Genomic DNA, 26,523 nt, shown 5'->3' with positions numbered 1-26,523 from the left:
TAAAAGGAAACTCCTTTAGCCCTAAAATTTGTGAGTTTCAATGAAGGGGGAAGAAGGTAAAAGAGAATAACTCATTTTAATCCAGAGTAGAGTAGTGAAGCATGTGATAACAGATAGCTCCAACTTTCCCTTGAAGCTGAAAATATGTCTGATGAACTCATTCATTTATTTGTTCATCAAAGGTCTATTAAACTCCTACTTTACATCAGGCTACGTGCTGGGTGCTAGGGAGCCAGAAATTTGTAAAACTAATTTGATAGGTTTTTTTTTTTTGCAGTACGCGGGCCTCTCACTGCTGTGGTCTCTCCCATTGCGGAGCACAGGCTCTGGACGCGCAGGCTCAGCAGCCATGGCTCATGGGCCCAGCTGCTCCGTGGCCTGGTGGCCTGTGCCACCAGGGAAGAAGCCCTGATAGTATTTTTAAAAATTGTTTTGTGTCTTAAACACCTACTGTGGAATATACTTCACTTACTAAAAAGCCTCATTCTGAACAGTATCAGTTTCAGAAAAACTATCAGTGACTGCTTTGAAAGCAGAGGAAGTTTTCAGCTTAGCTGAGGGCAGCACATAATAGTGGACATAAGTGAATACGGCACTAAATACCAAGCACTGTTCTAAGCGCTTGATATAAATTAACTTATATGATCCTCACAGAAATCTTATAATCTTACTTACTGTTTATTTTAACCATAAACATACTCTTTTGACTGCTATCTTTCTGCATATTTATTTTACCAACCACTAATCATTACCACAAAAAATAACAAAGGCCTAGAAACCTCGAGAAGTAGAGGTGGGGTCACTGAGATAGTTGAGGGTGACAGGAATAGTCGTTTTCTGCCAAATGGAAGTTTTTCAAACTGCCAAAGAATTCTCCAAGAGAAGTGAGTCAAAAAGCAGATACGGGGCTTCCCTGGTGGCACAGTGGTTGAGAGTCCGCCTGCCGATGCAGGGGACATGGGTTCGAGCCCCGGTCCGGGAGGACCCCACATGCCGCGGAGCGGCTGGGCCCGTGAGCCATGGCCGCTGAGCCTGCACGTCCGGAGCCTGTGCTCCACAACGGGAGAGGCCACAACAGTGAGAGGCCCGCGTACTGAAAAAAAAAAAGAAAAAGCAGATACAGCAGTCTCTCCCCAGGCTAGTGGATACAGCAGTAAACTCAGGAGTCTCAGCTCTGTCTACCAACACGAACAGCCACATCGGCCTAAAGGTAGGCTTGAAACAATGTCATTATCAGGCCATCTCAAGTGAAGTTTGAAAAATAAGTAGTACTGGAATCCAAAGAGTAAGCAAATGCACCGTTTATCATTTCACCCTCATGAGGTCAACAAACATCTGTCACACACTTTCACTAAAGTGGCCAGCAGAGGCAGGGTGATGGCTTCTGTTCTAAGCATTTGAATGGAAAATTACCACTTGTCTTTCTAGACTTCCTTACACACTCAGTGGAGACCTGAAAACATGGATGCCGAGGGCCATGCTACTAGATTCTATGAGCCGGAGATTTCAAGGCCTCTCCTGATGCCTCTTGATTTGCAGGAATAATGGTTTTGCAGATTTTGATGGTCCATCTGCCTTGTCCATTTTTGTTTTCTCCCATAGTCTGTGTTAAGACTGATGTACACAAGATCAGAGTTGGACCATGAGTATTCCAGATTACAGATCCTCTGATGTTTCAGTCTACTTCTTCATGTGATATCCCAAGTACTTTTTCCTAGAGGGGGGGAAGAAGAGAAATAGATTCTTAAAATTCCAAGTTGGATTCACTGTTGAAGTGGAAACATATGCCTCTTAACTCTGCTTTCTTATCCCAGGCATGACCCAAGGCTTGGAGACCATGTTAAGGTTGGGGGAGGGTTTGGAAAGGTGATTGGCATCCTTGGTATGCCTGAAAGGAAAACTTTATCAGATAAGGACTTAGGTTACACACCCAGGGCTAACCGAATAGATGGGAAAAGTCTTTGATTCTGGGGTTAAATTCAAAAGAGTAGGTACTGAAAGGTTGATGACTATGGAGGTTGCAAACCTCTTCTTTCAAAGTGCTGTAGAAGGGGTGAGGTTGCCGGACCACAGGGTAATGACGTGAATGGTGCGTCAAGTAAAGCAAAAAGGCCGAGGAATAAATTAAAATCAAATGGTGGCTTGTGTGGCATGCTTTGTGGATAGAGTCGCTATTCATTCATTTGATCGACTCATTATCCTACAAGTCTTGGCTGAACATCTATGACATATGTAAAAGTAATGGAAACTATGAGAGAGAAAAAGGGGCATGAAATACATACTTCTGCCCTCACAGATTTGCAGTTTCGTTGGGAAGATAAGATGCACTCCTATGAAATGTGGATGACTAAGATAATTAGGAACCCTGAGCTCCTGGAAAATGTGTGCCTAGGAATAGTTTTTCTCCTTCCGCACCACACTACGAGGACACTCCAGAGACCCACTAAAATCCCTGGGGCAATGGAAGGCTTGCCGCCCAGATTCATCTCTTTCCTCTTCAGGGAGACGGAGCACCCGTCTCAATGCACATCTCCTCCACACTTTCATAGTTCGTATCAACTCATAAGTATTCTTTCAGCAGCATCCTTTATTTTTTGCAACTCTGTCTCTGCAACTTCGGAAAAAATTAGTCCTTTCCCCTCTTATTCTTTTTCTTCCCTCTCCTCATTTCTAGCTACGTGCTCCAAATTAAACCTAACTGTGGCCAAGACTTAAGATTAAGATTTATGATGACCTGGAAAAGTAAACTAATAAATTTTGAGTTGAAAATACAAGTGCTAAAGAACTAGTGCCACAAAATTCTAAAGGCTTTGAAAATTCCCTTTATCATTTCTACCCCAAAAAAATCCATCTGTTTTCTCTGATTGGAACTGTTTTTCTCTCTAGCACTAGCAGCCAAATTAAAAACTAATAAAACTTTTTATATTCTTTTTTCTTTCCTCTTTTTATTTGCTTACTAGAATTAGAACCACTGTTTTTCATAACAGATTTTTTGAAATTACCATAAAACTCACCTCTTAAAGTATATAATTCAGTGGCTTTTAGTATATTCACGAAGTTGTGCAGCCATCACTTCTACCTGATTTTAGAACATTTTCATCACCACAGAAAGAACCTCTGTGTCTGTCAGCAGTCACACCCCATTCTCTCTCCCCAAAGCCCTAGGAAACCACTGTCTCTATGAATTTGTCTATTCTGGACATTTCATATAAATGGAGTCATACAATATATGGCCCTTCTGTCTGACTTCTTTCACTGTGCGTAATGTTTTCAAGGTTCATCCAGCTGTCCATACTTCATTCCTTTTTATGGCTAAATATTATTCTTCTGTATGGATATTCCACATTTGGTTTTTCCATTCATTATTCATCATGGATAAACTTCTTTGTTTCCACTTTTGGGCCATTATGACTAATGATGCTGCTGTGAACATTCATGTACAAGTTTTTATGTGAACACTTGTTTTCAGTTTTCTTGGGTATAGACCTTTTGGGGAACTGCCAAATTGTTTTCTAAAGGGGCCAGACCATTTTAGAGTGCAACCAGCAATGTATAAAGGATTCAAATTTCTCCACATCCTCACTGACACTTGTCTTTTTTATTTTAGCCATGCTAGTGGGTATCTCATTGTGGTTTTGATTTGCATTTCCCTAATGTTGAAATGAAGATGGCAAGCAAGGATCTTTTCATGTGCTCACTGGCCATTTGTATATCTTCTTTGAAGAAATGTCTATTCAAATCGATTGCCCATTTTAAAAATTGTGGCGTTTTTTGTCTTTTATTGTTGAGTTGTAAGAATTTATTACATATTCTGAATACAAGTCCCTTATCAGATATATAATTTGCAAATATTTTTTCCCATTCTCTGGGTTTTCTCTTTACCTTCTTTTTTTTTTTTTTTTTTGCGGTACATGGGCCTCCCACCGTTGTGGCCTCTCCCGTTGCGGAGCACAGGCTCCGGACGCACAAGCTCAGCAGCCATGGCTCACGGGCCCAGCCGCTCCGTGGCATGTGGGATCCTCCTGGACCGGGGCACGAACCCGCGTCCCCCGCATCGGCAGGCGGACTCCCAACCACTGCGCCACCAGAGAAGCCCTCTCTTTACCTTCTTGATGGTATCCTTTGAAGCAGAAATATTTTTAATTTTGATGTAGTCCAGTTTATTTTTTCTTTTGTTGCTTCTGCTTTTGGTGTAGAAACAGTTTTTCATAGAACACTTTTGGCATTTCAGCTACATTAATTAACTAATAGACTTTTGAGAATGGGCCTGTAAGCCCAATTGATCCTTATAATCTCGCTGGAAAAATATATTAAGACCAACAATGATGGTAATTTCCTGTATATAATCATAATGCAAACGTGAAGTGTTGTAAAAGGTCAGAGGCTGGTAAGAGTCTTGAGCCGGAGTAGTCAGGAAGGGCTCTGGGGCAGAAGAGGGACTTGAGGGGGTCCTGGAAGGAAGAGCAGTTAAAGCTGAAGTGATCAAGGATTCTGTCTTCCTCTTAGCGTGAGTTAAGGCAGCTTGAATTTAGAACACCTAAGAGCCTTGTTCAGATTAGCCGCTTAAGGGCTATCATGTCTGGTGCAAAAGTGGAAAATAGGAAAGAACAGAAGTCTGGGTTGCTTGATGGGTAGCCACTGGAGACCATGGCGGGCACTTCACTCCTTAGGCATGATCAGCTGTACTTTCCGTCTGGTAGCCAAGACACTAAGCCTGTTTGGAGGCCCCAGGGCCATGTCCAGAGCAGACTCAAACCTTCTCCTGGCCCCTGGACCACTCTAGTGGAAAGAGGACTAATGATAGTGTATGTCCTCCTAAGAAGGGCTTGAACAGACAAAAATGCCCTAGGCCTACAGTAAGTCCCCTACACACGAACCTTCAAGTTGCGAACTTTCAAAGATGCAAACGTGCATCTGGTTCCAGCAAGGAACCAGAACCTGTGCCATCGATGTCGGGCATGAGTGAAAGTGCAGCTTGCCCTCCGTCTCCTACTGCTGACGATCCTTCAGCTCTCCCTCCTCCAGTCAGTAACTCTTCTTGCCTGTTCACTCGATGCCAGCCCCTGTATGCCAGCTGTTATACTGTATTACTGTACTTTTCAAGGTATTGTACTGTAAGATTCAAAATGCTTTCTTGATTTTTTATGTCATGTATTATTTGTGTGAAAAGTATTATAAACCTATTACAGTACAGTACTATATAGCTGATTGTGTTAGCTGGGTACCTAGGCTAACTTTGTTGGACTTATGAACACACTCTCAGAACTCGTTCATACATAGGGCACTTAACTGTGTTGAGATTTAGAGCTCTGGATGGGGTAAAGCTTTTTGAAAAGGTTACTCTTATGAGGCCATTTGAACATGGCAGTTTTAAGGAAATCTCAAGGGAAAAGGATGGGAGAGGGGTTGAGGTGAGGGATCGGGGTAGAGAGGTCTGTTTTGCCTGATAGCAGGTAATTAAAAACATGAAAATTTAACTGCTCTTCAGTTATCAAAATGTCCCTGTCAAAATGGCTGGGTCCAAGCAGCAATGGCAAAATGTCATAAGCCCTGAACCTCTGCGTGAGAATTACACCCACACCCCATCAGCATCTGAGAGAATAAGGAACTATCTGCCTCTCCTTGTCTCACTGCTAGACTTCCGTTGCCTGCAAAATTTGCGAAAACAGAAATTATGTCTATCTAAACATTTTATATCAACATCTTTTCATTTCCTGTTATATCTGACCAGTCCCTCTCCCCCCACACACTTACCCCACATACCCTTTGGAAGCTCAGTAAATATTTATTGATAATGAAGATAATCACTAAAAAATATGTTCCCATCAATGGGATAAATCTCTTGCCACTCAAGTGTCCGAAACCCATGAGAACCGCTTCAAAGATGTGTTCCCTTCACTTAAAAAAAACAAAAAACAAACCAAAAAAACCCCTTTCCATCCCATCTCCTCTGAGTTCTGGGAAGATTTATTTTTAAATAGGATGCACTTACCCAGCCACCGTGCTGCTGGATCCAGGGCGAAAAGTTCTCCTTCAGGTACTTGGTTCCAAAGCCCAGCACCCTGTTCATGGGATGGCTGTCGATGCCTGTAAGCTTGGCCGTGACGTCTATTGCAAGAGCAGCCTTAAAGCCCTGAGCTTTGACCTCTGATTCTCCCCTGGTGTCCACACCCCTTAGGAACTGGTCTGTGATGGTCTTGAAAACAGGGTAGGACAGCCCGTCCTGGAAGCTGTTCATCAAAGCCTTGTCTCTCTTCAACTGTGTGCAAGAGGAGAAGCACTCAGTATAGCAGCCTGGCCTGGGCAGGCAAACTCTCCCACTCAACACTGGGCAACTGAAACACCCAATGGAAAACCCTCAATTCTGGTGTCAGTCATGGTGCCATGTCCTGCAGGACCGGATTGGACATGGACCTTCTCTGTGAATTCCTTTCATGGGGACAAATACAAACTGAACAGCCCATTCATTCGACATTCAACAGATGTTTCCTGAACGCTGAGTACCCAAGAGGTGGTACTGTGGACGATTAAGACTCAGCCCCTCACTCAAAGGGCTCGCAGTCTACTGATGGTTGTAACCCAGTGCAAAGTGCTTTGTTAGTGGTTGTGTAATGGGCAGAATCTGAAGCCTGGAAATCACTGTCTTGGGGCTCAAACCCTCCTGCTACACCTCTTACTAGTTGTGCAATCTTGGAGAACTTAACCTCTCGGTTTCAGTTTTGTCATCTCTATACTGGGATGACAGTACCTGTACTACAGGGTAATTGAGTAAAACACTTTGTGTTGTGCTCAACATGGCGGAAAGTGCTCTCAAAGTGTTAGCATTTGTCCAGGATGCTTCAAGATGCGAGATGCTTTTCTTTTTGGCCATGCCGCAAGGCATGCGGGATCTTGGTTCCCCGACCAGGGATCGAACCCGTGCCCCCTGCAGTGGAAATGCAGAGTCCTAACCACTGGACCACCAGGGAAGTCCCTGCCTCTGCTTGTGAAAAATCAAGGCTTGTGTCATAAAGCATACATCATCCTCATCTAAGGCCCTCCTTGCAATGTCTGTAAAGTGATGGTTGTCATGTGAAAACAAATTTCTCAGTGATCAGGGACTATATGTTTATTTGAAAATCAACTAGTTCTGTCCTTGAGGAATGATAAGCTGAGCAGGTTTTCAACCAAGATGGTTTCTAAAAGGGGTATCTGGGCATGAGTCAGATGCGACAGAAAGATTTGTAGTGGAGCCGTGTCCTTTATCTGAGCCCAGCCCACCTCCTCCCAACTTCCAGGAGACACAGGGGCCTATTGGAATTATAAATCTGAAGCAGGAACATCCTCGACACCAAGAATGGATTCCTCTTAGTCATGACCCAGTGGAAGAAGGTAGGCTCGAAACCTCCAGTGGGCAGCTGGAATCCAGGACCATGCCAGCACAGTAAAAGAATGAAACGCCAGAAAGAAACCCCTTCCACAGGGTACCCACTCTGCCCCCCCTGCCCCTTGGGGTTGCACCTGGCTTTCTGGCATCTCGGAGGTGCGGGAGGGGCCCGCAAGTGCCCTCGGGGATCAGTGGCTTTGCAAACCCTCTGCAGACATGGCAGGTCCCCTCCTCCTTGTCACTGTCCCATTCTGTGGGGAACTTACACCCACAGAGCACGAACAGAGCTTCTGTGTGTTCCCACCAGAGTCCTCTACTGGGGAACCACATAAAGAGAACCACCACCATGTTTTCTACATAAATAACGTAAATGATTGCCCCCAAATCATCAAGAGAGTGCATCAGGCAAAGTGAGGTTTTTAAAGTGGTAATTTGTGGGGTGAAAGGGAAAGCATCTCTCTTCATAACCAGAAGGGTCCACCTTCATACCACGCCCTCATCCCTGGCCTCCCTGACCTACTGCAAGTCCCTGCCCCGGCGGGGGGAGGCCGGGAAGGGGACGGCCGTGAGAGCCACAGCAACTTTGGGCTGCAAGGAATCCTTGAGCACGCCTGGCAGATCCTTCCTAGCTCAAGTACTGAACTGTGGGCTGGTTAGTGGCATCTACTTGGAATTCTTCTAGAGACAGGAAGATCATTTCTTCACAAGGCAGCCCTTGGCTTCGATGGACAGCACTGAGTGCTGGCAAGTTCATTCTTAAAGTGGGGAGAAATCAATTGCCCTGTAACTCCTATCTGTTGATGTTAGTTCTGGAGAAACACAGGGGTGTCCTTAAACCATGTGCCCTCTTCTGTTTTCTGCACCCCTGTCCACCCCGTAGTGTGGCCCTGAAACTCCCATACCCCCTTCTCTTTTCTTTGGTCTGACACCCCCGGTTTCCTCAGTGTTTCTCATTCTGCACCACCTCATCTGCCCTTCCCCGTCCTGGTCACCATCCTCTGGGCACACCTGTGACAAAGGTGTTGAGCCACAGAGCATGCTGAGACTGGGCTGGCTGGCTGGCCAGTGAGTGCTGTTTCCCCCTCCTGCAGAGTCCCCACAGACCTGACTTCTTCCCCATGGATCCTGGCCAAACAAAGGAATGGGTCCACAGGCCAGCCCCTGAAGCACAGATGCTGGACACTATGCAGCCATCAGTGGGTGGCAGACACGGACAAGATCCCCTGAGAAGCCCTGACTACAGGGGGGCCTGCTCACTACCTCTTTACCTGAAGGCAACTCCTACACGTTCCTGATGGGAATGACTGGTCTCAACTTCTAAATGGCGGGAAACTCAAAGTTCTCCGAGTTAACACTAACCTGCCCCCTGGCCGAATTGCTGAGAGAGAACAGTCCTGCCTTTCTAGGGGGAGATTTCAGACAAGACTCCAGACTTGGAGCAGCTGTGGGACACAGATATCCAGGCTGCAGGGCAAATGCAAGAGCCTAAACTTCCCTGAGGATCAGTTACATGGGGAACTAGATTCATAATTCTATTCAGCAAATTTTAATTTATTGGTGTCTTTTTCCTGCAAAAACAAAGTTACTTTTTTCATTTCCAAAAATTCCAAGGAGGCTCCAGAAGGTTTACTTAATGTTTTCCAAAGTGATTCATTTTTGAGATGCTGCCAGCATGAAGAGTTTTGAGTCCAAGGGAAATAAAATTTAGGACTAAGTGGAAACCAGAACTTTGAAAAGGAGTACAAGCAGCAGTACAGTTCCATTCTTGGGTACCAGCGCGCGGACACAGAAAGAAAACTCGTTAGTTCAAGAAGCTCCCTACCTCTCTTTCCAACTGATCCCCCGAATATTTCAGCAGCTCGACGATTCTGGCTATTATTTGGTCTTCTCTGTCTGCCAGGGGAAAATTCCAGTTATTTCTTTTAAGAAAAAACAATCTTAAATGTTTCCAGGGACGATGCTTGTAGCCTGGTTAGGGATTGAGGAAGACATGCCCTTCATAATTCTCAACAAAGTAAATCTTACCTTGCCTCTTCTGATCAGGCCCAAACCATTCCAGATACCCTTTCCCACAGTGCCCCCCTTTCCTCTCTTTCTTCCCCTATCACTCCCACAGTTCTCACCGTGAAACTCATCACTTTATTTACTGTACAAATGTTGCTGAAGATACATGAGCTTATCTCTAAAGATATCTAGGAGCAGTTTCTCTCGGCCTTTGGGTTTGTCCTGAGCAGATGGTGCTTTTTCCATATAGACACCATAAATCCCTACTGGATCATCTTACCCCTTTGTGTTAGCTGCTAGGAAGTGCTATAGTTTAGTGACAACTGACCCAGTCTGATCACTACTTCTCAGTTCTGCTTCACGTTTTGCCCCAGGCCTGGTACCTGACAACCCCCTGCTTTTTCACAGGAGCCCAAGGCAATATCATAAATCCCCGGGCGATGCTGCACCTATACCCTGTGCACTTGCTCAAGTACACTTGTCCTTGGCCATGGCTAACATGATGAAATCTAACATGCATTTCCCCCTGTGGACAAGGTTGAGTGCACGCTTTGTACTTCCTCCTGCCCCTCAGTAGGAGACTTCTCTTTGGACTTAGCAGTGAGTTTGGCCTGTTGCTTCCAGCTGCTGGCACACTCGCCTTGGCTTGGGCTGGTCTCTCAAGCTAAAGGTCAGTGCCTCCAGCATGTTGCTGTCGTGCCCTGAGGCCAGCTTAGCAGAGATTCTTAAGTTGCAGAGCCCTGAGCTGAATAAGTACATAAATGCTGTAGACCTCTGCCTGGCAGACAGGCAGCCCAGTGCAAACACTCAGAAGGGAAGTTTACCTCTCTTCCCACCTGCAGCTTCAGGCTGGAAGCCCTGGTACTGGGGACCCTGGCGTGCCACAGTCGTTCTGGACTTGAAGCTTCCTCCCTGGCTGTGGATCTCTTCTGGCGGCGGCCAGGAATAAACGATTTCAGCAACTCGGTTGGCAATGGAAACAACTTTGGGGTCCACGGCTGAAACAAGACAAAATGGTGCTGACAGGCCCTTCCCAGAACTTCGTCTAGCTCATTGGTATGCACAGTTGCCCGAAATGAAAACACCAGCCTGGAGCGAAAGGAAGTGGCTGGGAGTGTGTGTGGAGGGGAGTCCATTCTTCAGAAAGCGCTGGCAGTTGCCTGGCAGAGGCTGGGACGGAGGAGGAGTGCACAGGGGAATGATTGCCACCTCGAAACAATTGCACCCTCTTTTTGAAGTCTTGCAAAATTAGGGTCCCCTTGCCCCTTTGCAAGGGAGGAAACACAAAAGGGAGTGCTTAGTTCTTTGCTTGAGGGAATGCTCATTATGCTTTTATTTTTATTCTGTTTTTTTTTGGACATCCTTTATATCTTGGAGAGCTGGCCCCTATGTACATAGGAGGGCATTCAGCAGTGTGACAAGCCTTTGGGGGTTGTCACGGAGGAAAGAGAAATATCCCTGCTCTCAGGCCATATCCATGACTCATTATCAAGTGAACACTGCACTCCCCTTGCTTGCGTGGTCACGTGTCTTATCTCTCCTCCCTGTCTAGTGGGAAACATGTGAAAGATGCTGATAGGTAAACAAGGATGCATAAAGTCGAACCCACGACCTTCAAGAGTTTATAATCCAGGAGAAGCCTTATGTCATGAATTTGCACACGTAACTAGAGGGTAAAGCATTTGGGGACATGAAGGTTTAAATGGCACTGGCCCCCTGAATGTCATAGCCTGTGAAGGACAAGTCGACTTTGCCCCTGGTAGGGGATGGGGTCGGGTTGGGAGGGCAGGCAGTACTGCTGAGTTATTTGGGAGTAAAATTTACATTGTTAATCCATCCCTAAGTTCTTAACTTTTAGAAGCTTGTACAAGTTCTGCCTTTGATACGGAGAGGTCGTATCATGCAATGTTTCAGAACAACAGTATTTAATTCATAAGACTTGACGAAAGTAACAGAGTGGGGTTTTAGCCAGAAGGTTGGTGTGCCCAGGGGAACACCCGGACCTTGTCAATCAGGACAGATAAGAGAGGCAAGGCCTGGGTCCGGGGAGGGATTGTGTCACATGAAAAGCAGGGTTTGACCTCCTAAGGAGCTGCCAAGGTGGTTCCTGATCCTCTCTCCCTGGATTCGCCCATCACATGGAGCTCTGGGGCTTTCCCTTCACCCCCCCAGGGCATCCACTGAAAGGCCATGGGAACTGACACTCTGTCCACAATGCCTTCCTTTAAAAAAAGGCCTAATGGCTTCCTTAAGAAGCCACATTTTTCGTGATGCTCCATCCATAGGGTTCAAAACCAGATCAGGAGTGGATTAGAGAGAGGATAATTGGAGAGGTCAAGGAGAGAAGGATCAATGCTTTTCCTTCCCATTTTAATAACCCAACCAAAAGTACTTTCCACTTTTTTTTGTTTTTGTTTTTGTTTTGCGGTACGCGGACCTCTCACTGCTGTGGCCTCTCCCGTTGTGGAGCACAGGCTCCGGACGCGCAGGCCCAGCGGCCATGGCTCACGGGCCCAGCTGCTCCGCGGCATGTGGGATCTTCCCGGACCGGGGCACGGACCCGTGTCCCCTGCATCGGCAGGCGGACTCTCAACCACTGCGCCACCAGGGAAGCCCCCTTTCCACTTTTAAATCACCTTACTGCAGCCCAACCGGCTTGCTTGTGAATGCTGGCCACCCACCGAAGGAGGTGGCAAGAGGCTGGATCCCAACACCAGTGGGAGCCTCTTCCCTTGTGTCCACAGGAGCCGGGAGAGGAGAGCTCCCACGTGCTTCCCTCTCTGCAACCTTGTGCAGCCTGCAGGGTGATTAACATGGTCTCTTCCACGGACGTCACACTGCGCCCACCTTGCCCTCAAAGGAGGCAGATGAGGGCCCCCAAGGTTGTCCCTCCCCATCCCCCAGCCCCCGCCATGTGGCAGGGCAATCACAGGACCCCCAGCAGACGTGGAGGTGCCCAAGCTGACTAACCTGTGTATGTGTATCTGTTTCTGCGGATTGGAGGGATGCAGGTGAAATATGTGCAGGAAAAACTATAAGCAACCTCATTTTGACTCAGATGAATTAGCTCTAGTTAGGATTCCCATTCTAATACCTTCATTTTAAAAACTGGAAAAAAAAATTCCCTTCTCATCAGAGTTGGTCCCATCTGATAGGCAAGGGAACATTGGATGGGCGTGGAGAGAGAACAGCAAGGCTGCCCATCCTTTTGAGTTTATTCTGGGGGCTCACTGTGGGATTAAGGAGAGCAGGAGAGCGGGGTTGGGAAGGCATTTGGCTTGAGGCATGTGTCTTAAAGAGAAGAGGCGGGGCGTTTGGGAGAGAATTCCATATGGTGGAGACTGCCGTTTCCTACCCAGCATCCATTTTCTTTTTCTTCCTTAGTAACAGATCCCTGAAGTGCCAGGGGAAGCTGACAGCCCTACATTCCCCAGCCTCGTCTGCAGTGAGGAGCAGCCGCTGAGACGTAAGAAGTTGGGCACAGTCTTAAGAAAGCTCTGAAATGGAGCTGAAGTATCTAGGAAGGAGATACCCTTTTGTCCTTCCCTTGCTTCCTCTTTCTTCCTGCTTGGAATGTAGACATGATGGCTGGAATCCCAACAGCCACCTTGGGTTTTAAGGTGACTTTGAGGTTGGAAGCAACTAGCTGAGGGATGGCAGAATAGGAATCCTTAAAGACTGTGGAACGGGGAGGTCAAGCCTGGGCTGCCAAACTGTGGTTTTCTTTTATGGGAGAGAAAAATAATCTCTATGTTATTGAAGTTGTAGCGAATCATAGCTGTGGAGGAAAAAAGATTCACAAAAAAACCCGGGTTGGTGTTACTAAAATTGGTATTGACATTCATTTTTCTACATTCCAAGGCCTCTTACTGTGAGACTTTGGTCTTGGGACATAACCTCATAGGTCTCACTCCAGCCTGGTGTCTGAGCCCTGGAAATGGCAGCGCAGGCTAAATTGAGAGCTTTAGTTAAAAGAACCCAGGGGAAGCTAACTGCTGAGCTCTGATTTACATGTGGCAGAATAGAAATAGAACGTGAGTCCCTGTTGGGTCACACCCAACATAAAACCAACTAACTACCCACGTAATTAACTAAACAAGAAAGCAAGGAGAGAGGAAGGTGAGAAGGGAGGAACAACTCTACTTAAATCCTTAAAGCTAAGCCTCCTTAGGAGGTAACCGTTTCTACTTTTGTAGGGATATCTATATATCTACACAGAGATCTGGAAATTTTAGAAAATAAAAAAGGTCAAATGACACTTCACTAATATTGAAATACAGAACGTCATTTTTCTCAGGAAAGCCAGAAGGTTAAAGTCTGTAAAATCTTCTGTTTCCTGGCAAACTCCAAAGAACAGGACAAGCAGAAAAGCCTATTGAGGTGCCTCCAAACTGTTGTGTTTGCTCCAGAGCTCAGATACCACCCCCAGTAGAAGAAGCCTGCTGTACCCCTGTGGGAAGGAGGAGTTCCCCAGGTAATCCCGACCCTAACTTCCCCTCTCCTAAAATTCTATAAATCTGATAGGAAATGGAAGTTTCCTTGATCACAGTGAATGATCTAAAGCTGTCATTCTGCGGGCTGATTCTCCAAGGAAGCCAGCCATCACAATGTTTAAAAATTGAGACATTACTGCCACCTGTTGACTAATTATTGACAAGTTACACAGGCCAATCAGCCCAGCAGGAGGGGGGTTTCTTTTAAAATCTGGGCATTGGGCACAAGGTATTGTTGGAGGGGAAGAAGATGGTTATGCCAGGGTTTGTGGATCAAGGGCAATTTTGATAAAGCCTTTCATGAAAATGTTTTGTTCAGTACAATGTGTTTCATACCAATGAAGGAAGATTTTGTCAAAATTCTTCTTGGTTGTTTTTTGAGTGGCTTGTACTTTGAAAAGTATTTTTGTGTACAGCTATCTGATCTTTCCATGCACCTCCAGAGGCCAATGTACAGATGGAAACGCAGAGGCCCAGAGAGGGGAGTTGACTTCCCTCAGGAAGAAGAGCAGCCTGAGCCCAGCTGGGGCTATTTCTCTTCTATTGGTCTCTGGCACTGAGAATTAGGAATTTGGGCAGCAAGTTTAATTATAGACGGTGGAGCCAGAAAACCAGTCCCGTCACCCTTCCCGGCCACCCTCTTCCTTCCTTCTCAGTCTTGAGAAAAGCAGGGAAATTAGAATGAGTATTACTAGGTTGGGAAGCTGAGGTTCAACGAGTGCCCTACCTAAGGCCCCATTACCACCTGGGAGGAGGTGAACCCCCAGGTGCACAAAGAAGGGAAAGACATGACCGCGGGAGAGAAAGAATCCCCAAAAGCCTACCTTCACGCTCTAAGCGCTGTTCCACATTGGAGAAGGACCTCGGCCATTGCGGACCGTGAGGACCACTCTGAGGTCCCTCCGAACGGAACTCCAGAGGCGAGCTCTGAGAGTCCTCCTCCTTCTCTGCTACTCCAAAGAGTGTTCTCCAAGATGACTTTTTCTTGGCAAGATTTATGGCCTTCTCCGTGGATTGGGAATCTCTGCAAGTCCACGGTCCCTGTGTCCATGCTTTCCTTGCCGGTCCTGTCTGGGACAAACTTCTTGTTCTCGGGAGCTTTCGTGAGAGGACAGCAGAGGTGTTCTTGAAGACGTGGTGTTTGACATAGAACTCCAGGATTTTGAATTCCATGTTGTCTGGGTCATCATCCTCCAGGGGGACCTCCTCCAGGTCGCAGGCGCTAGTGGTGCACATGGCAGGGCTGCAACGACAAAGTCCTCACGCATCCATCTACCTGGGAGCCACCTACTCTTTGTAGGTCGGGAGAGATGGGGTGAAACTCAATAAGCATTTATTCAGTACCTATTCTCTTTGTGCTGGGGGGCAGGGGGTCATCAGAGATGGAAAAGCCAAGGTTTGTTCTGAAAGTTCAGTCTTACAGAGATGAGACTTGTACATAGATAACTCCAGACAAAGAGGGCGAGCTAGGAGCTCGAACAGAGATGCAGGAGCCAGCGTGGGAGGTGAGGAGGAAAGACAGCTGCGAATAGGGGGCGAGTGCAGGCTCCTTGAAGGAAAGAAAGTGTTTGGATGGGTGGCTGGCTACTGGGCCTTAGAACAGGCTGGGCAGAGGGCAGGCTGTGGCTGAATTTAGGATGTGTTTGAAGAGTGGAAAGAGATCTGGTGGCGCATAAGCCTGTGCTTTGTGGAGAGCTGGGGCTATAGGGATGTGGAGGGACCACGGGGAAGTGGCAGTCAGGGCCAGGCGATCAGGGCCTTGGAAGGTCAGGCTGAAAGCTTTTTCTCATGTCGGTAGATCAGTACATTTCAGAAGGGGCCCTAGACTGTGGAGGGCAGTTAAAAGTCTTCTTGGGAGAGGGTAGCTGGGCAAGGGGAGAGGCCAGGTCAGGGGAGGGAACTGTCTGGGGTCGCTGGCCCTCCCCGGCCTCTCTCCATTCTTCCTTTACTCACTGCTTTAGCTTGGAAAGGTTTGCTTCTATTCCTTGCCATATTTAGCATTCCATGTAAGATTTTATCTGAAGAAAAATATCCTTTAAAAAAATTTTTTTTTTATAAGTTTGAAGTACACTGATGGAGGCAATGGAGAGCTTTTCAAAGTCTGGAGCGGGAGAGAGATGTGACCACAGACATGTTTTAGAAAGATCAATACAAGCACTAAAATGACGGGATGGAAGTTTCATCTTTATTTCCATATGAATAACCAGATAGATGTAATTAACTGATTGTGTTCAATTTAAGCTTTCATGAAATAATTCCTTAAATGGTTGTCTGCTAGGAAATCATTACTTTCTGATCTACTTTGCTTTCTTTGGTTGTATCTTAAGGACTATGGTTTCCTTTTTGTCCCAGATGCCAGAGAGCCCAGATCTACAAACCGTCATTGGATTAAAATTTCACAGACAGTGCGTGTGCTGGAAACCAGCTTGGGCTTCTCAGTCTAACAGTCCTGAGTTCAAATCCTGGCCATACCACCGACTAGCTGTGTGACCTGGGGCAAGTTACTTCACCTCTCTGAACCTGAGCTTCCTTCAGGTAAATTGAAAATAATAATAGTCATCTTGCAGGGGTATTGTGAGGGTACAATATAATGCATGAGAAGCCCCAACACAGAACCTGGCTCAAAAAAGGTAGCTATTTTTTTTTTTTAGTACAACTGTCACCCCAGGCCCTCTGACGCTGTCCTTGATGTGGCTCTTAATCATGGACCCCTCCCTTAATGGTCCAACTTTAAGAGTGTCTTTTGGCCTGTGAGCTGGTGTGATAATAAATAGCTGCAGTGATATTAATGGGATCGGCTGGCATGTCTCTCCTTTTCTTTCCACTGCCCCCTCTCACACCAGGACCAACGGATAAAGAATTGGGACAGTGACCGCAGATGGGGTTTGAGGCAGTGTGACGTGGTTCAGATCAATTTGACTGTGTGTCTGGAGGCCGATGGTCCAGGGTTGGCTCAGTTTATAACTTGCAAAGTGCTTGGTCAAGTCTCTCAATTCTTTTGGTCCTCTGATTTCACAGCAAATGTTCTCTAACTTTCCCCTCTGATTCTATTACTATTTGAAGGAGGTGTGAGGGCTGAGACATCTCCCCTGCAGGCCTGCCGATGCTTCCTGTTTCTATCATCATTTCCTATCTTTTTTTGGAAGAGCCTCACACTGGATGATAGGACGCTGTTCATCCAGGAAGTGCTCTGTGGCCAGGCCTCGAGAAAGCAGTTCTGATGGAAGTGATGTCAGGAGGGAGATGCAGGGGCTGTGCCAGAGCATCAGGTGCAGATGGAGGGGGCAGAAGTGATCTGCCAGGGTGGCCAAGGGCAGGGCTGCAAAACCTGAGACACCTACTGCACACACAGATACATCTGCACGACTCCAAAGCCCCGCAGGCCTGCCTCGGGTAACTGAGCGTGAGCAGTGCTTGAGGGGCGTGGTATAGACTGGGGGTCACCACCACTGGGTCCTCCTCCCTCCCTTTCGTCGCACGCCTGTCCTATTCCGGGGCTTGGACTCTCTTCCTTCCCTCACCTACTCCCGATTTCACGCGCCCATTATGCACCGCAGGGAACTTTCTGCTGTGTGGAATCACTTCCGCATCTCCGCCCTCACCTCGCTCTGCATGCACCCCCCTCCTCGCCCCATTCTCACAGGTCAACCATTCCTCCTCTCTTGGGGCCCAGTTTCAGTCACACCCGTGAGGATCCTTCCCAGGTCTTCCAATTTATCTAGACTTCATTCTCTTTTCCACAATGGAATGTAAGTGCCGGAGGACAGGCATGTTCATGTGCTGTGTTCTCTCTGCTGGGTGCCCAGCTCCTACAGTAATGCCTGGGGCAGAAAGGCACTTGGCAATGAACTGTGGACTTTTTCCTATTCTGAGACAGACTGTCTGGGTTCCAACCCTGGCTCTGCCGTTAGCAGTTATGTGACATACTCTCCAGGCTTCAGTTTCCTCATGTTTAAAATGGGGACGAAGGGACTTCACTGGCAGTCCAGTGGTTAAGATTTCGCCTTCCAAGGCAGGGGGGTACAGGTTCGATCCCTGGTCAGGGAGCTAAGACCCCACATGCCTCGTGGCCAAAAAAAACAAAACATAGAAACAACAGAAGCAATATTGTAGCAAATTCAGTAGACTTTGAAAATGGTCCACATCAAAAAAAACTTTAAAAAAAATAATAAAATGGGGATGAGAATAGTACCTGTTTCCTTCTGTTACAAAGATGAAATGAGTTAATATTTGTAAAGCATTTAGAATAGCAGTTAAGTGTTTGAACAAGTATTTGATTAAAAAAATATTTATGAAACCCACTTACGGCCGGACACACTGTTCTAGAGAAGCTGCAGGGGGTTTTCGGGTGGCGTAACGGGGAGAGTGTAGCATGTGGGGTGAAAAGGCAGTTGAAGAGCTGCTTTTCATACTTATTGGCAAGGGGGCTGAGGCAAGTCATGTAGCCTCCAACGAGGTGTAGTTTTTCCATTCACAAGATGCGATTCATATCGTCTACCTTGAGACGGATAACCTAGTTCAAATCCTGGGTCATCGGCTTACTAGCTGTGTGACTGGCTACATACCTTAATTTATTTCTGCCTTCATTTTTTTCATCTGTAAAATGGGGTAAAACAAAACAAAACAAAACAACCACCCTGGCAGGATATCAGCCAAGATGGTGGAGTACAAAGACCCTGAGGTCACCTCCTCTCATGGGCACACCAAAATCACAACGATGTGCCAAACAACCATCGATAAAAAAGACCAGAACCTACCAGAAAAGATCTTCAACAACTAAAGATAGAAAGAAGGGACCACAGCAAAACGAGCCGGAGGGGCAAAGTTGCCATAAAGTCAAGTCCCATACCTCTGGGTGGGTGGCCCACAAATGGGAGAATAATTACAGCTGCAGAGGTTCTCCAAAGGCGTGAGAGGTCTTGGGCCTTCCCGCCTGGGGGCCCTGTGCTGAGAAGAGGAGTCCCCAGAGCATTTGGCTTTGAAGGCCGAGGGGCTTACTTCCGGGAGAGCCAGCCGGCTGCGGCAAACAGAGACTTTGCTCTTAAAGGGCACGCACAAAATCTCACACGCTCTGGGACCCAGAGCAGAAGCTGTCATTTGAAAGGAGCCTGGGTCAGATGTACCTACTGACTTTGGAGAGTCTCCTGGAGAGGCAGGAGGTGTCTGCTGCTCACCCTGGGGACGTGGGCACTGGTGGCAGCCATGCTTGGGAGTTCCTTCTACTATCTGCATGCTGGTGCTGGCCCGCCCCATTCTGGAATCCTCCCTCTAGCTTATTAGCCTTGAGGATTAGCCTCCCAGCGGTCCAGCACCCTGTAGGCGCCAGGGCTGGGACACCTCAGGCAGAGCAACTAAGTGGGCATACAGCGCCATCCATCAGCAGACAGGCTGCCTTAAGACCCCCTGAGTCCACAGCTGCCCCTGGACACAGCCCTGCCCACCAGAGGGCTCAGGACTCCGCCCCATACACCAGTGTGCAGGCACTAGACCCAGGACCCCCAGGGCTTTCCAGCCAGAGACCCCACAACCCACTGGGCCCTGACCCTACCCTCCAGCAAGCCTGCTCTAACCTCAGGACCAGCCTCACCCGCCAGTGGGCAGACAACAGCCACAACACAACCGCAGCCTTGCAGCCTGTGGACACAGCCCACACACTAGCAGGCCAGCACCAGCCCTGGAACTAGCTGGGCCCTGGCCCTACCCACTAACAGGCCAATGCAAGCTTTGGGACACCCCGGACCCTGCAGCCAACTGTGTCAGGAACTGGGCCCATCCACCAGGTCTAGGACCCCTGGGCCCTACAACCAGACCCCAGGACTTGACTCTGCCTACAAGTAGGCCGGCACTAGCCCCAGGACATTGTTTCACCCACCAATGGGAAAGCAATAGCCCCAGGGTCTCCTGGACCCTGATTCCATCCTCCAGTAATTCAGCCTTAGCCCTGCCCCCTCCCCACCCTGGGGTTCTGCAGTCAGCCACCTTGTGACCTGGCCCTGCCAACCAGCAGCTGGCAGCCTCTGCACAAGGCAGGGCCCGGCATCCAACTGGACCAGGGGCCAGCCAAGCCTACAAGACCACCCACAGTAGTCAGCCCACACAACAGAAGGGCCCATGCAACCCACACAGGGGGCACCCCTGGAGCATATAGCTCTAGTGATGAAAAGGGAGTGCACTGATGGGATGTGGAGGACGTCTCCTTCACAAGTCCACTTCTCCAATATCAGGAAATGTAACCAACCTACCAGATACAGAGAAATAAAAACAGCAAGTTAGGCAAACTGAGGCAACAGAGGAACATTTTCCAAACAAAGGAATGATAAAGTCCCAGAAGAACCAAGTGACGTGGAGATAGGCAATCTACCCAAGAAAGAGTTCATGGTAGTGATCATAAAGATGGTTAAAGAACTCGGGAGAAGAATGAATGGAGAGTGAGAAGTTAGAAGTTTTTAACAAAGAGAAAATATAAAGACCCAAACAGAGATGAAGAATACAATAATTGAAATGAAAAATACACTAGAAGGGACCAACAGTAGACTAGATGACACAGAGGAATGGATCAGCAAGCTGGAAGATGGAGTAGTGGAAATCACTGATGCTGAACAGAAGAAAAGAAGAATGAAAAGAAATGAGGACAGTTTAAGAGACCTCTGGGATAGCATCAAGCACACAAGTCTTTTCATTATAGGGGTCCCCGTTGGAGAAGAGAGAGAGAAAGGGGCTGAGAAAGTATTTGAAGGCATAATAGTTGAAAACTTTCCTACTCTGGGAAAGGTAACAGACATCCTAGTCCAGGAAGTGCAGAGAGTCCCATATAGGATTAACAGCTCATTTCAACTCAATATCAAAAAAACAAACAACCCAATTAAAAAGTGGACAGAAGACCTGAATAGACATTTTTCCAAAGAAGAAATACAGATGGCCAACAGGCACAGGAAAAGATGCTCAGCATCGTTATCATCAGAGAAATGCAAATCAAAACCACAATGAGATATGACCTCTTACCTGTCAGAGTGGCTATCTTCAAAAAGTCTACAAATAACATAAGTTAGCAAGGATGTCAAGAAAAGGGAACTCTCATACACTATTGGTGTGAATGTAAATTGGTGCAGCCACTGTGGAAAACAGTATGGAGGTTTCTCAAAAGACTAAAAATAGATCTACCATATGACCCAGCAACTGCCTTGCTGGGTATATATCTGAAAAAAACCAAAAACACTAATTCAAAAAGATACACGCACCACAATGTTCATAGCAGCATTATTTACAATTGCCAAGATATGGAAGCAAACTAAGTGTCCATCAACAGATGAATGGATAAATGTATGTGTACTACATAAATGTATGTGTACTACACATACCCCCCCCACACACATACACAATGGAATACTACTCAGTCATAAAAAAGGATGAAATCTGGCCATTTGCAACAGCAGGGAGGATATTATGCTAAGTGAAATAAGTCAGAGAAAGACAAATAGTGTATGATACCACTTATATGTGGAATCTTAAAAATGCAACAAACTAATGAATATAACAAAAAAGGAACAGACTCACAAATATAGAGAAGAAACTAGTGGCTACCAGTGGGGAGGGGAAAAGGGGAAGGGGCAAGATTGGGGTAGGGGATTAAGAGGTACAAACTATTAGGTATAAAATAAATAAGCTACAAGGATATATTGTACAGCACAAGGAGTATAGCCAGTATTTTATAATAACTATAACTGGAGTATAACCTTTAAAAATTGTGAATAACTATGTTATACATCTGAAGCTTATGTAATATTATACATCAACTATACCTCAATAAAAATTTTTTTAAAAACCCATAAAACAGCCCCTCCCCCCCATCACATAGGTATGTGGGCAAAAAAAAAAATTAGCACGTGTAAATCACTTAAAGTAGTGCATGGTAGATGTTAAATGCTCAATAAACATTAGCGTCTTTATTCATTAAAATAGGGGACTTCTGGGCTTCCCTGGTGGCGCAGTGGTTGAGAGTCCGCCTGCCGATGCAGGAGACATGGGTTCGTGCCCTGGTCCGGGAAGATCCCACATGTCGCGGAGCGGCTGGGCCCGTGAGCCATGGCCGCTGAGCCTGCGCGTCCGGAGCCTGTGCTCCACAACGGGAGAGGCCACAACAGTGAAAGGCCCGCGTACTGCAAAAAAAAAAAAAAAAATAGGGGACTTATCTGGTATTCCAGTGGTGAGTACTCTGCGCCTCCACTGTAGGGGGCGCGGGTTGATCCCTGGTTGGGGAACTAAGATCCCGCATGCCATCCTGCAGCACAGCCAAAAACAAAAAAACAAAAAAACCACAACTATTTTAATAGGTTGTCTTTTTTGTAAGGTTTAATATGTTTATAAAAGAAAATTCATCAAAAGCAGCAATTAAGAAAACTAATGACATGCAAATATTTGGTTTAGCACAAAATTCACACTTGTTTCCTGTAGTTTCCTATAGTCATATATATACGACTATAATAAACATATATATGTCAAATATATATATGACTATAGGAAACTATATATATATATTTATATATATATATATATAGAGAGAGAGAGAGAGAGAGTATGTGTGAATGGGTGTGTGTGCATAAAGTATACATACTTGTAAGATATGAAGCCTGGGACTTGGCTGGCTTTCCCAGCACCTCGTATAATGCCTGACACCTGATAAGCTCTCGGGAAATATTTGATGAATGAAAGAAACATGATATAGAGCTGCCAGATAAAATATGGGACAGCTAGTCAATTTGAATGTCAGGTATTTTAGTATAAGTGTGTCCCAAGTATTGTATGGGGCATGCTGACACTAAAACACAGTATCTGTTGTTTATCTGAAAGTCATACCGAACAGGTAGGGCCGCTTGTATTTTTATGCATATCTGGCAACTCGGTGAATAAAAGGTGCTGCTTAGAAAAACTGAGACCTCAGGTTCTTGGAAGCGAGGAAAGTGGCCCGAGGGTGGAGCCTGAGCGACCTGAGTCACGCGAGAGAAAGAACGGGACACGGGGTCGGGACTCGGGCGCCGCCGAGGCGGGGCGGAAGTGGCCGAGCCCAGGTCGAGAGCAGCGCTGGAAGGCGCCGGGAGGGTGTTTAGGTGGGTTTTAATTCCGAGCATCCTTTTGAGTTGGGCAGCTCAGGGCGCCCCGTAGGCAGGAGGTACCCGCGGCTCCTCCAGGAGCCGTTGCATTGGTAGCGGGGGAGCCCTCTCCCAGCCACAGGACTACGCTCCGAAGAAACCGTGTCAAAGCCAACCAAACCAACCAAACCTTTCTAATGCAGTGTGAAGACTTGAAAATTGTGTGTGTATGGGTGTGTGTGTGTGTATGGGTGTGTGTGTGGGGGGGCGCTGCTCTTGGAGAGAGAGGAAGGGTCTGACTTCTTTAAGAAACGAGTTTGCTAATTGCTGATTCAGGAGCAACATCCGAAAAGGGGGGAAAGCAGAGGTCAAGATGGAGCACACAGCTTCCACTTCGTGAAAGAAGAGGTTTTTGCCGTCTCCCAGGCTAGAAAGGAGCTGAGGGCCCAACCAGGAGGCAAGGCCAAGGGCGAGAGAGATGAAGAGGGCAGGGCAGTGCTCAGGCAGCCCCCGGGACCGAGGGGACCTTGACCAGCCCCGGCTAGCGCTTGTAGCTGCGTCAAAGGATGAGTTCAGACACTTTCAAGGCACTTGACAAGCGGAGGGTCTTTTTCCTACTCATCCTCCCTGGGAATGACGGGAGAGCTGTTAAGCTGATAACGAAGTCTCATTTTAAAGCAGCCGTGAGTTACTTTATTACCGCTGCAGCCCTTCTGCTCTCAGCTGTTCCGGTTCAAAGTAGAAGCAGCCCAACTTCTGGGTTAATGGAAATGTACAGGTAAGTTTTATGTTTATGTTGATGGAAAGGAAGCCCTGGGTGAGGCCCCAGAATGTCGGTTCAGAGCCTGGAGTGGAAAATTAGCTCCAGAATAAGCCCTGTGAGGCTCGTTGTAATTCAGTGACTCTGCACACAGCCCTGCCCTTTGGATCCAGTATTTACATACCCTCTTGCGTATCTACAGCAAACTCTCACAGACCTACTCCCCGAAAGCAAGGTTTCACAGTGTCTTTTGTTGGCCTCTCTTCCCTCTCGAAGGGTTCCTTCCCCCCAGCCCCCTAAATGGCCAAAGTCCTCCGAGTCCCCGGTGGCTAGTCTCCTGGGAGCACCGCAGAGCAGCATGTGACCTCCAAGATCACAGGACACACTTTAGGGATTTTTCTAGTTCTGGATTCATTGGTCGAGGTTAGATTTTCCTTCCCTTCCTGTGGCAGGTCACGGAGCAAACAGCCCTCATGCATGCACAGAGCCTGTGGCCACCAGGGCCCCAGGAAGCTGGACGGAACTCTACTCCGGCCTGTCCCGGAGGTGAGGGGTGTGGAGGACCCCTTAGCCACAGGCTCTGCCAGAGAGCTGACTTCCATCACTCTGGACACACAGACAAGGCCCGAGTGTAAGACATGGGTGAGGACACTCATCCCGGAGGGCTGTTCCCAGGCCAGATGATGAGCTGAGTTTCGTCTGGTTGCCCTGGGCCTCTCTTTCTGCACCATCTTCCTCCTTACGCCCTGCAGAGGCGGTCCACCCTTCCCCTTCCTTCCCTGAACTTCACCTTATGGTGTCTTCATCTGTCCTCCCCTGCGGTTTTTAATCCTAAGGGTGAAATGAGGAATGAGGTAAAATGTCTTAAATTCCTACAATAGAAGCTAAACAGAGAGAGCCTCAGGTTTTATTAATTAAACACAAAGACTCAGGCTCTGATGATTATAGAACAGAGCAGGCAGGGAACTCAGGAGGGAGCCTCCTAGGAGGGGGTATTCCCCATTTCACCAGCGCCCTGTACTCAAGGAAGTCTCCAGGGGGTCTGCCGGGACTAGATCTTGTGCCCAAGTGCCCACAGGTACTCAGGGCTCAAAGCCAGGGACTCTTGTCCTCAGCCCATTTCTGCTCTGGGGGAGGAAGCTGGCATTTCCATGGGCTTCTGTCACACTATCACATACCTTGCTACATACTCAATGAGACAGACCTTCATAATGTTAACAATGATTCGACCAGTTAAGTGTTCTTAACTCTCCCAAACCTTCAGGAGCAAAGGAGAAATGAAAGGGAAACCTAAATACTTCTCCCTTTTCTGGAAACCCCTAATAAAGTAGATGCTAGCTTTCAGTTTTAGATTAGTTTTGCTTCCTGAGACGTACATGATCAGAACTTTTAAATAAATGCAGTAAATGTTAGGTTTACTAACCCCCAGTTAGATTGCCTCATTAGCAAAACCAGGACTGAAGTCCCCTGTGTCCTGCTGGAAAGGCTGAACATGAAGACTGGTGTCTCCTAGTATTACCTGGTCTCCAAGCTGTCAGCAGTTTCTCCAGCTTCGGGTCAGGTGGCAGTAAGGATATTTCTATACCTGAGTCTCTCTCCACGAAACTTAAGAGGAAACTTTGGCCAAGTCTTCTTGGCTTCTCATTTTGGAAGGCTCTTGTAAGACTCCACACGGGTGTAGCCTCTTCAGGTTGGGACTAAGGCTGGAAGGAGGCTTAGGGAAGGGAGTCACTTCCTTGTTAAGCCCCGCCCCCAGCTTTTTAACTGAAGGAGGGGCTGACCTTTGCCCAAGTAATTTGCCTGTAAAAGGAGTTCTGCATCCTTTACCAAGGACTCTCACTGCCCTTTGGGACAGGGACAATTATGAGGGTGTTTTCCTGATAGTACTTTACTTTCTTTCCCTTTCATCAGTTTAGCGAATGTTTACTAATCACCTCTGTGACAGGTATGGCACACATGTTTAATCTTCACATCAAGAGGCAGGTGTTATGATTGCCATTTTCCATACAAGGAAACTGAGGCTCAGAGAGGTAAGGTATCGGTGCGGAAGTGGTCCCCCCATCAGTTGAGCTGAGATCCAAATCTTAGTCTTTCTGGCTTCACACTATATCAATGTTACCTCTCCCATGAGATTCAAAGATTGTATTCAGATGGAACCACGGGAAAAGCTTTCAAAACGGAATGTAACCCCAGCCATAGTAAAAGCCACAAAAACTCATTTAAAGACCATATGTCACAATTTTAGGGATAGAATTCCCTATGTATAGGAAAGAAGAAACATATGATTTTGCGGTCTATCCAGATTCTTAACTGAGATAGATACTTACGCTCATAAAACCATGAGCGCTGGCTAGTCAAAATGTGAAGATGAAGGAAGTGTGCATGGTGAAAGGGGAATTAAGGCTAATTTCATAAAAGTGGGGGAAGAACTGGCCATTTAAATATTAGGTAAACAGATCCATGAGAGACAAATAATGGCAGTTATGGGAAAGTTTGTTCTTTGGTGACTTGAAGTGAATTTTAACCAGCAAACTCATATTTATTGCTCAGAACGAATACCAGTCTAGTCAACTTGAGGGATATTAAAGAAATATTAAGACTGTTTTGTCTTCAAAAAAAACTTACAGTCTTTTTTTGGAAGAAGAGATACATTCATTTGAAACAATTTAAGAACCAACAAATATATATAATCACAGCTAAATCACATAGTTTGGACGACAGTTGTTACTGGAGTTCAGAGCTACATAACTTAATGACACTGGGGGCAGAAACCATTTAGAATCTCGCGAGATCTTGGCAGGTAAGTATAAACAC

The 26,523-nt window shown here is 46.8% G+C and overlaps 1 protein-coding gene across 9 annotated transcripts; it reads right to left on the bottom strand.

Annotated features, from left to right (window-relative positions):
- Positions 1-338: 338 nt before the first annotated feature.
- BCL2L14 (BCL2 like 14) lies at positions 339-25,400 on the bottom strand. Of its 9 annotated transcripts, none has more exons than XM_081249086.1 (6): positions 25,229-25,400; positions 14,688-15,106; positions 10,195-10,368; positions 9,189-9,259; positions 5,993-6,259; positions 339-1,714 (listed from the first exon to the last, which is right to left on the bottom strand). In XM_081249086.1, the coding sequence occupies exons 2-6, from the start codon at positions 15,097-15,099 to the stop codon at positions 1,676-1,678; spliced, it is 963 nt and encodes a 320-aa protein (XP_081105212.1). In that variant the 5' UTR covers positions 15,100-15,106; positions 25,229-25,400; the 3' UTR covers positions 339-1,675. The 9 variants fall into 9 exon arrangements, with proteins under 9 accessions (XP_081105212.1, XP_081105213.1, XP_081105209.1 ...); XM_081249087.1 differs by having other exon boundaries at positions 10,207-10,368; XM_081249083.1 differs by lacking the exon at positions 339-1,714 and adding an exon at positions 24,500-24,540 and having other exon boundaries at positions 5,644-6,259; positions 14,688-15,150.
- Positions 25,401-26,523: the final 1,123 nt, after the last annotated feature.

Source organism: Mesoplodon bidens (genome assembly GCF_964165515.1).
Source record: "Mesoplodon bidens genome assembly, chromosome: 11".
Classification (NCBI taxonomy): Eukaryota; Metazoa; Chordata; class Mammalia; order Artiodactyla; family Ziphiidae; genus Mesoplodon; species Mesoplodon bidens.
The sequence above is the reverse complement of the archived record's forward strand: the minus strand, read 5'-3'. Positions and strand labels throughout refer to the sequence as shown.